Consider the following 10,995-nt stretch of genomic DNA (forward strand, 5'->3'; position numbering starts at 1 on the left):
ATTGAAATGTTAATCTCTTTCTTCTGCTCGCATTCATACTTCTTTTGTAGCTTATAACCTTCTGACTCAATAGTTTTTTTTACAACTTCAGGTACACTAAGGCAAATAATGGTTCAACAAAAGATGGAGACCACAATTACTGTACGACAATTTCACAAGAGAAATCAATCTTGCACCTTGCTTTTTAAAAATAATAATAGTACTCCGAAACCAAGAAAATTCATTTCAATTCTGATGTGCAATAAAAGTATATTAGAAAGGGGGCAAAGCATGAGGATCAATCATCGTTATAAAGAAAGGGGGCATGGGAACTTAAATTCCTCGAGGATAGAATATCAAGAAAAGGGAACTAAAACGTGGGGGTTGGGGGCCGAGGGGGGGGGGGGGGGTGTTGAAGGACATCTACATAATATTAATAGAATTAATGGCTGATTGGAATCCCTCTAACCCCTCCTGGATCATAGTACGGATCTCAAAATAGATAGCCCGCCTGGATAGCTCGCCTTTGAAAATGAAAGCAGTGTGATTTAGATGGTCAGTTGATTACAAAAGGGTGTTTTCTTGAACGAAGATATTAAATTGCACTCGATCTCTCTCCTAATAATAGTACGATGAAAAGCGGTTGAGGGGGGGGGGGGGGGCAGGCGGGTACACGGGGGGGGGGGGGTAAACCCCCCTTGGTATTTTCTGTGTGTAACCCCCCCCCCTAAACCCCCCCTTTAGATTTTGTTGTTGTAAGTTTTACTAAAAAAAAAAAAAAAAAATTCCCATGGCTGACCTAAAAAAGCTGACCTTACCCTCCCCCCAACGGAGCAAAATGTCAATTTTTCAAATTTCGAGACCAAAAAAAAAAAGTGTCCTCTTAGGCTCTTACCCCCCCCCCCCCCCCCCCCCCCCCCCCCCCCCGCTTATTCAGCGGCTGGCTGAGTCCTTGCGAAAATTTCGGCCCGATTTATAAATGTTAAACCCCCCCCCACCCCCCCTTGAAAAAATCCTGCGTACGCGCCTGAGGGGGGGGGGGGGGGTATCAGAAGCGGGCAAGCGGCCTGAATTGATTAGGGTTTTAACAAATTTTTCAGGTAACACATTTTTCATCTCTGAAGAAACTCTATTTTCATCCCAGATTAGACATGTTCTTACATTGTCTTACAACCCTAACACCCCCCCCCCCCCCCACTCCCATGGCTTGAAGCCAACTCCGGTCCCTCGCCCCACCCTAGTAGGCCTACAGGCCCAATCGCGATCGACTCGATCCGATGATTAAATTGCGCGTGCGCTTCTTTTTTGTTGTCAATTTAATTTTCAGCGAACACACATGCGAAGATCAGCGAAGAACACATTTCTACCAAAGTGACATTGATTTAGTAAGTTTACCTAGTGTTTCAAGCTTTCAGAGTATAACATTCAACTGATTAGGCTATTTAAATTGTTATGCTGTTTTGAAATCATGTTATTTAATGGACAAAATGTAGTAAAGTGATTTTAATGTCGGATTCTTAATGACATGACTGAGTTAAGTAGTCCCACACGTTGAAAATTGAGTTTATGAATATGATGTCTGCTGATGGCTGATGAAGCTTTGGTGCATGGTGTCGCAAGCACACATAGCTGCATTACTATCCTGACTGTTTATTAAAAGCTGTGCTATTGATTCTCAACATTTCAGACACCACTGTACAAAACTCAACTGATTTCACTTAAAATCGGTACTTTAATAAGCGAGTTCGTAATTCAATTGCACACTGCGCATGCGCCAAAATCGGGAACGAACTTTTCCAAAGGTCACATGAACATAAAGTATAAACAGTAGGAGCGCTGGTCCGAGATTGAGGATCGTCCTCATAAACGAGGATATCCTCATAAACGCTGACAAAATGCGTCCTCAAAAACGAGCATGGTCTGCATTTTCGCGGACGTTTTTTTATCATCGGCGCTCTGCGGGCTGGCGATGCCAAAAATGGATTCCCTGGGGGGAAATAACCCTAGTTCATTGTCTACTTTTATGGGTTGTCCGTCTTCCCAAGGATTTATTATTTTATTGCTCATAATGTGAAGGTCTCTGTACAAAGTCAATGTAATTAATCAAGAAAAATCATTGCGGTATCTGTTTTTTGCATCGCCTATGTGCCGATCAAAAATATGAAACGTCTGCAAAAATGCAGACGCAGACGATCCTTATTTTTGAGGACGCATCGGTCCGCGTTTACTGAGACGATCCTCGTTTATGAAGACAATCCTCATTCTCGAACCAGCGCCCCTACTGATAAAGAGAGCTGAGAGAGGAACTGTAATTTGTTTGTGTGCTGGCCTATCTGTTGTGAATTATCACATCTGACACATCAGTCACCGAAAATCATTTCTGAATTTTGGAATTGGTTCTTTATAAACTTTACTTGTCATCTGATCATCGGTAAAGTATTATCGGCATTATCGTGATTCATCATCCAAGTCCCCAGGGACTCGGATCCACATGCCACAGACACTTTTTAGTCTGAAAAAACATTTCCTAAGACAAATTTAAATTATAACTTTCATTAAACTTTGTTTTAAATGATATTACCAATTTATCTAGTAGGGCTATTAAGAGAAACAGTATAAAACTGTCTTTATATTCTTTGTGGTGCAGGTCCCCTTGCGTGTTATCTTCATATTTCCCAGTGCCGGATCCAGCCGGCGGCAAGAAGGCGGGGGGGGGGGGGGGGGGGGGGGGGGGGGGTTGGGGGCCTTATTCGTGAGAAAATATTTAGCGGCGAATTGGCCAGCCGGTGAATTAGCTGGGGGGGGGGGGGGTGGGGGTAAGAGCACTTTTTTTTTGTCCAATTTTTCAGGAAATATTTAGCGGCGACTCAGCCAGCCGGTGAACAAGCAAGTTTGTTTAATTTTTTTAATTTGATTTTGATTTTCTTTTGCCCCTCCCCCATGGATCTGCGCTTGCTCTTGTACACGTCATGTGATTCCTGACTGAACTAAAGGTTTATAATTATGATTGCAGCATGAGCTAAGTCCAGCATTTTGTGTGCCAATGCCAAAATTTATTGCAATGGTATGTTAATTGATAATGTAGACATTTTAAATTTCTGTTCGAATTCTGTGATTTGTAAGTTCTACTTTTGTTTTTAGCGCTCCTAAATAAGCGATAATATCAGTCGACGTAATAGTGGCGATTCAAAGTTTCAAAATTCAATCAAAATTGTCTAGGTGAGTGCAAATATAAAAATACTTCTTTGTTATTCAATGATTATTTTTAATGATTCTTAAAACATAAATACAAAAATTAACAAACATATTGAAAACAAGCAATCCAAATCGAAACAAAATGAATTAAGTTACAACATTTCAGAAAAAAGAAAAGAAACAAAAACAACACAACGGACTAGTTCAATGATTAAATTATTATAGCGCCAAAACAAAAGAGTAAATGAAGAATCTGATGGCGCATTAAAAAAAAATTAGGTAAAGACAGTATTCCAGAAAGCCGCACCATCAAATGAAAAAACTTTGTTTCCCCATCTGGGTTTTATTTTGGGTAAAATTAATCCTGCGTTTTGTGCACTGCGTGTTCTAATGTTATGTACAGATTGGTTTTTTGAAACATTTGTAAAATATAGACAGGAGTTTGATTTTCAAAAACAGAATAAATCATTTTACATTTGAAATAATTCCACCTACTTTGAATACTTACCCACTTGAGTTTATTCAAATTTTCTTGAGTTGGGGTTCTTACATTGGCCCCCAGGATTACTCTGACCATTTTCTTGTGTTGTTTAATGATTACATCTCGGACATTTTGTGAACAATTAGACCATGTATTACAACAATATTCAAATAAAGGTAAAATTAATGCATTGGCAAGAAGCTTCAGTCCCTCCAAAGGTAGGTATCTTTTTGAACGACCAAGTAATGCTATCCTTGACCCTATCTTTTTACTTGTTTTTGTCACATGTTCTTTCCAGCTCAATGTTGGATCTAGCCAGACTCCTAGATATAAACCTGAGAGATTTGGTGTCGCTCGAGTTAAATGCAAATAGATTTTTCAAGTTTAGCCAATTTCATTTGTGAACCAAATAACATAAATGCAGTTTTTTTGTGGTTTAATGCCAGATTTTTTTGTTTTACCCACTCATAAACTAGTTTTAAATCAAAGTTCAAGGCCGATTCAATGTCCTCACTTTTTTTACTACTAAAAAACAGTACAGCATCGTCTGCATATCACTTGACTTGGCATTTGGATACTACCTTAAGCTCTCCATTAACATAAAAAAAAGACGATCATGGGGGACCAACAGGCACCGCTTAGGCATTGTTTCCTATATAGAGGGAGCAAGTAGCTACAAGTAGTGCAGTGGGGCTTTAAATATTTTGATGTGTACATGAATAAGATGGAATAAGAAATGGTTTTAAATTTTATTCGTCTTTTTCATTTGACAGTATCTTGTAAAGCTTCTGAAGGAGACTCATTCACCATGGGTAGACGTCGTGCTAAGAAGAAGCCTCCCCAGAAGAAGAAGATGCTTGGAACACTGGAGACTCAATTCACATGCCCATTCTGTAACCATGAAAAATCCTGTGATGTTAAAATGTGAGTAACTTACCTCGTCTACACCAGCAATGGGAGTTTCATATATTTTTATTTTCGGATGACTGAATGACATAATTTTGGAAGTGTACCCAGGTACTGATGTTATCAGTCTTTAAAAAAAAATTTAAAAAAAATAAAAATGTAGTATTTAGCCCCATAAAATACATATTGTTAATGAAACTTTTTTCTCATTTCACAATTTCATTTAGTCATGACAGGCTTTAGGTACATAGCACTAAAATACAATGATATTTTTATGAGTAAGAAATTTCATTAAAAGGCCTTCAAAGTGACTTCAAACCCATCATTACACAATGCGTTTAACTTAGTAATGTCCGTAAAAAGCAGATAAAAGCAATTTAATCCTTACGAGGATGACAGAAATTGATTCCAGGGAGGTAATATGACTTACATGTACGTACATCAAATGTATTGGCTTCTACTTCTACACAACAAGAGAAAAGAATACATAGCTATCTGGCAAGGATGACAAATTCTTAAGATATTTCCACTGTTTAATGTGAATACATATTTGTGTAGAATACATTTTGTGTCCGTTGTTTTTATTATGTACAGTCAAATCTGCTTTATTGACCACCTGTATAGAAAGACCACCTGTCTACAAAGACCACATATTTTGTTTCCCTTGAAAATGGTTTCTTATTGAAACATGCACTAAAGGAACTTGTACATAAAGACCTCCTGCCTATAAAGACCACTTTTCTTGTCTCCCTTGGGTGGTCTTACAGACAGGTTTCACTGTATTTGCATATCTGTATAATTGGTATCACTAATCTACACAAACATGGCAAGGAATGATAAAATACCAAAAGTTTATAAAGAGCTGTTATGGATTTTAAAATTTGTTTTATTTCTTGCAGGGATCGAACTCGGAACGTTGGAGTGATATCATGTCGTGTTTGTTTAGAAGATTTCCAGACAAGTATTACCTGTATCCTTTACAAGAATGATGTTTCTTAAAATATGCATTTTCTTTTCATAACCAAGTTCTGAACCTTTTGATGAATGTATTTGTAGGGACTTATCAATTTTTTCACCTCTTTACCTCTTGTATACAAAACAAGTGTGAAGCGCTTATCAGGGATTTGCAAGCCATAAAAAACTCTAGCAGCAAGATGAGTTTATGAAAGTATGTATACAAGTTTCAGATTCCTTTATGAGTAAGATTTGTAGCCCTTATTTTGTACACAACAAATGGGGTGAATAAAACACTACCAGTTGCAAAATTCAAATTTGAAATGAAAATGACTGCAATTTTGCTAATAATGATTATTTTGCCACCATAAAATTTTAGAGTTTTCAATTATGATTTATACACCACTTTTGCCTTTTACAAGTCCTGCTGAGATTTCACCTTTCAAATTCCTGCAGTCCCTTTAAAATTTCACAACATATGAATAGAGTCATACCCTCTCTTTGCACTCTGCTTTTCTCCTGCCTTTGCGTGCGTCAGATAGATTTAGATATTCTGTACAGTGTACACACTTTTATACCAGGTACAAAGAAACCTGCTTCAGTGACCATCTGTACAGAAAGACTGTCCATAAAAAAGTATTTCTCATTGAAAACTACAAAAGTAACTTTTACATATTATTAGACTACCTGTTTATAAAGATCACATTTGTCTTCCTGGAGTAGTCTTTATATACAGGGTTCACTGTATTCTACTTAACTACTTAAAATCTACTCCCATATTTATCCCAAGTATAAAATTCCACTATCTATCTCCAGGTTCGGAGGTTGACAGCAAGATATTCATGTACACACTACATTCACAGTCACACCAATGAGACCGACATCAGACCGATAACAGACCTACATGTATATAATAATAATAATAATAATAATAATAGCCTAATAGTCCACTCCAAATTTTATTAAACCGAAACGGAAATTCTTTTTGCCCAATTGATCGTGAGCCCGGCAGCCACTGAGCAGCGCCAGATCGACGTTGCTCTATCCCTTATTGTTGAACGCCAAACAGGGTAGCAACAACTCCCATCTTTTAACGTCTTTTGGTATGACGCGGCCGGGGGTTCGAACCCACGACCTCACGGTTGTGAGGCGGACGCTCTACTGACTGAGCCATCACATCCTATGGTAAAGAATCGGTCGGTTTCGTGTCTATTGGGAGCCGGTCTGACTGTGTGACTGAGGCATTGCTTGGATGTCATTAACTCGGTCATTATGAATGTAGAATATTGAGAGACGGGGTATTAGTAATGGGCATTTGACAAGGCTGCAATGAATCGAGATAATGAGATATATCCTGACATACATTCATTGTGTCTACCTGACTCAGGCCTGTGGTTGATGGAAGACACATCAGCTGGCGTAATATCAAATACCTAGGGTATGCCTGCATACAAGCCCCCCCCCCCCCCTCCACGCTTCATACTTCTGTACTTCCCAAATGTTGCCCCCCCCCCCCCCTCTCTCTATCTTATCTTGTTTAGGAAGTTTTTGGTTGTAGATTTTCATTCATTGTGTCTACCTGACTCAGGCCTGTAGATAATGGAATAAAGACATCGGCTGGGGCAATGTCAAATACCTAGGGTCTGCCTGCATACAAGCCCCCCCCCCTCCACTCTACACTTCTGTACTGCCCAAACATTCCCCCCCCCCTCTCTCTCTCTTTCTTATCTTGTTTAGGAAGTTGTTGGTTGTAGATTTTCATTCATTGTGTCTACCTGACTCAACTGGCGCAATTTCAAATACCTAGGGTCTGCATACAAGCCCCCCCCCCCCACCTCTACTCTTCTGTACTACCCAAACGTCCCCCCCCCTCTCTCTCTTTCTCATCTTGTTTAGGAAGTTGTTGGTTTTAGATTTTATTCATTATGTCTACCTGACTCAGGCCTGTAGATGTTGGAGAAGAAAAACTTCAGCTAGCGCAATGTCAAATACCTAGGGTCTGCATACAATCCTACCAGCCTCCTGTACTCCTCAAATGCCTGTCTTTGTCTGTTTGTCCGTCTGTCCCCTCTCCCCCTCTTTCACCCTCTTCTCCCGTTCTTTGCCCCTTCTCCCCTCTTTCCCCTCTCTCCAAGCTAATGGAAAATCCTCTTTCTCTATACAATTCTCTTTCTACAGTACATCTCCAATATAGATAGTTTCCTTTTCTCTGTGTCATGGTATTTAGTAGATACATGTACCTCTGTTAATCTCCCTTTTTTGCCAGTCTTTCTCTCTGTCTCTGTCTCTGTCTCTCTGTCTTTTTCCTGTCTGTCTGTCTGTCTGTCTGTCTCTGTCTGTCTGTCTGTCTGTCTCTCTTTCCTGTCTCTTCTGTCTGTCTGTCTGTCTGTCTCTCCCTCCTTCTTTCTGTGTCTACACCTTTTTTTTCACTCCATGTGCCTTGTATCATTGCCATTTCTTACTAAATTAAATGTTGATGACCGAGTTGTGTTTGTTGTTGCATGTTTGTTTTTAAATCTTGTATACAAGAGCACGTTCACACGTAACTGAATTCCTTGACTTGCTGCCTACTCAGACCTATCTGAACCTGTGGATGTATACAGCGACTGGATAGATGCATGTGAACAAGCGAATGCCTAGCGAACGTGACGTCACCCCCAACCCCTCCCCACGGCCATACCTCACATACTTGTACCTCAGTTCCCCCGGCCCATATTGTGGACACTTTCTAACATGTCTCTGATCGTACATGTACCTGATTTTCTTACAATTGGGAAAGTGTAAATCTTCACAATCTACCGTGCAAATACATAGCGGACATACTTGTGAACCCATATATTCATGAGAGAATAGGCCTACTTTGATTTGTGGACTGAACATCAATTCAATTAAAAAGTTTGATCAAGTTATAATGTGGAATGGCTTATTCACAGGGTAAGAAATGGAAATGTCAAAGGTGAATTAGAACTCCTGGGGATGCAATCTAAAGCCATGAAAAATGAAGTTTTTTTTAAAATAATTTTTTACTATTGTTTATTTTATTTTATGTAAGCTAGTTCATTATACTAGGGAAATTGGACATAAAGTGACAATATACATAAGAAGATGAATACTATGACATAATTTTTAATTTCTGTAGGAAGATGAACTGTGAAGATATGACCTTTATGAAATTTCAAGTTTGCATACTCATATCATGTACATGTAGAACATTATTTGATCATGGACTGTATTTTCATTGAGCTATATGTATTCATTGCCTGGGCTCTGTTGCATAAGCCCAAAGTAATCACTAAATTCAGGAGGCTTAAGTTGTAAAAGATATGGATTAATTTGGTATTACATCAGTATTACTGGACCAAGACTTATAAACTATTTCTGTGCATCCTTTCCAATCCCTACTTCATAGTAATGAATAATCATATTCTTTTATTAAAGGAAGGGTATTTTACTGACATCGTCGCTACCACTGCTGTAATGTATTTTCAATTGCCCTATCTTTTAGTGAAGATGTTCATAGAGTGATTTCCGGTTTCTATACCCAAGCATCATCATGCGCGTGTCATCAGTTGATGATGCATTGTGGGACGTGGTTGTTGACACATGGGGACATTGTGAGCAGCAGATGGCAGTATACATAAATCCAAAGTAGTGTCAGTAGAATACCTTGCCTTTTTTTAAGTGCCATTCTGCAACACTTTGTCTGCTATGGATGGAAATCCTATACTATAATTGTTTCGACATATTTTGTACCATCACATCGTACCTGTGGCAAAAGTCGACCGTAGCAGTCCAATATTTGTTTCATTAGCCGACCAAGACGAGTAAAAAGTTTACTTTGTGATTGACCTTTTTCATTGTCCTTTTTTTGTGGGGGTGACCTTTCTATTTGTGTAAGTGCTTGTCAACTATCAAGAGTTCAAATTTTGTTATTCTTAATTTGTACTATTTTAACAGTCAACATTCATGTACAGGTTGCGTTTCAATGCAGTTGAAGTTGAAAAGATTTAATTTCTTAATATGATTGTGCCCTGTAAATGTATTTCATTGGTACTTGTGAATAATTTATCATGCAACCAAAATTGATGAAGAAATGACGGATGTCACAAATCAATTGCCAAGATTCATCTTTTTGTTCAGACGATCTCTTACAAAAGTAAGCTTCCAATTTCTGGGTAGTTATAAAGGAAGTTTGAGAAAATTGAAGGAATTGCAATATTGCTCTCACGGACTTATAACAAAAGAAAACAGTTTCTCTTTGCAGGGCGTCATTTAAAGGTGAATTGTTTTTAAAGGCTGCACATGTGTAAATATGTAAATATTCTATTTTAAGTACGATCGTTTATTCTCTTTAATGAGATATTGTTTCTCAACCATATTTAATTTGTTTCTAGAGAACATGTATGTGGGAATATGATCCTCATAATTCATATATTTTCTTCAATGAAAAAAATCTTGAAAGTGTAAATTTATCTTAAATTCAATGAGTATTGATGTTCATTTTAATAATTTTCTTTGGTTACATGCACAGATGGTGATAGTCTGCTTGCAAGCATAATTTCAGACAAATGCTTTGCTTACGAGCTGTCAGGAAAAGCATATTTTGTTTTTGTTATCTCTTTATTGAACTCAAACATCATTAAAATCAGTGAGAAATAATTAAATGTACATTTGTTAGTATGTATGTTCTTATTGTTCCCCTCTTTTTTGTTTTGTTCTTGGCAGGCTTTTTAAGAGGGAAATGGGAGGACAAGGGAGGAGGGGAGAGAAGAGAGAGAGAGAAGGAGAGAGAAGAGAGAAGAAAGAGGGAGGAGAGATAGAGAAAGGAGAGAGAGGGAGAGAGAATAAAGAGGGAGGAGGGAGAGAGAGAGAGAGAGGAGGGAGAGAGAAGAGAGAAGAAAGAGGGAGGAGAGATAGAGAAAGGAGAGAGAGGGAGAGAGAATAAAGAGGGAGGAGGAGGAGAGAGAGAGAGAGAGAGAGAGAGAGAGGAGGGAGAGAGAAGAAAGATAGTAGAAAGAGGGATGAGAGATAGAGAAAGGAAAGGAGAGGTAGAGATAGGAAAGAAAGAGGGAGGAGAGATAGAAAGAGGAAAGAGAGAAGAGAGGGGAGAGAAAAGAAAGAGGGGAGAGAGAAAAAAGAGGGGAGAGAGAAAAAAGAGGGGAGAGAGAAGAAAGAGGGAGGAGATATAGAGAAATTAAAGGGAGGAGGATGGAGAGAAGGAACAATCGTCCCTATAGAATCGCTTGGCATCTATCTCAAAAATTAAAATCAGCATGGTCCCAAAATAATAAATGGACAGATGTATTTAAAAAAGTACCTGTACATTATTTAGCTCAATGTAGAAATAAATACTGGATTTGTCCCTGATTTGTCAGATAATTAGAGAATTTGCACAAACTTTTCCTTCGGTAAAGGATGTTGGCCTTAAAAAACACACCCCAAAACCCCAGAGTGAAACGATGTATAGCACACAAGACAGC

General features: G+C 38.5%; 1 protein-coding gene across 1 annotated transcript; it reads left to right on the forward strand.

Annotated features, from left to right (window-relative positions):
- The first annotated feature begins 1,262 nt into the window (after window positions 1-1,262).
- Window positions 1,263-10,183, forward strand: LOC584640 (transcription elongation factor 1 homolog). The gene is made up of 4 exons (XM_784496.5): window positions 1,263-1,364; window positions 4,429-4,579; window positions 5,461-5,531; window positions 8,091-10,183. Exons 2-4 carry the CDS (start codon window positions 4,464-4,466, stop codon window positions 8,153-8,155), a joined length of 252 nt encoding a protein of 83 aa, XP_789589.1. The 5' UTR covers window positions 1,263-1,364; window positions 4,429-4,463; the 3' UTR covers window positions 8,156-10,183.
- Window positions 10,184-10,995: the final 812 nt, after the last annotated feature.

This window comes from Strongylocentrotus purpuratus, unplaced genomic scaffold, assembly GCF_000002235.5.
Source record: "Strongylocentrotus purpuratus isolate Spur 01 unplaced genomic scaffold, Spur_5.0 spur5_scaffold_3, whole genome shotgun sequence".
Classification (NCBI taxonomy): Eukaryota; Metazoa; Echinodermata; class Echinoidea; order Camarodonta; family Strongylocentrotidae; genus Strongylocentrotus; species Strongylocentrotus purpuratus.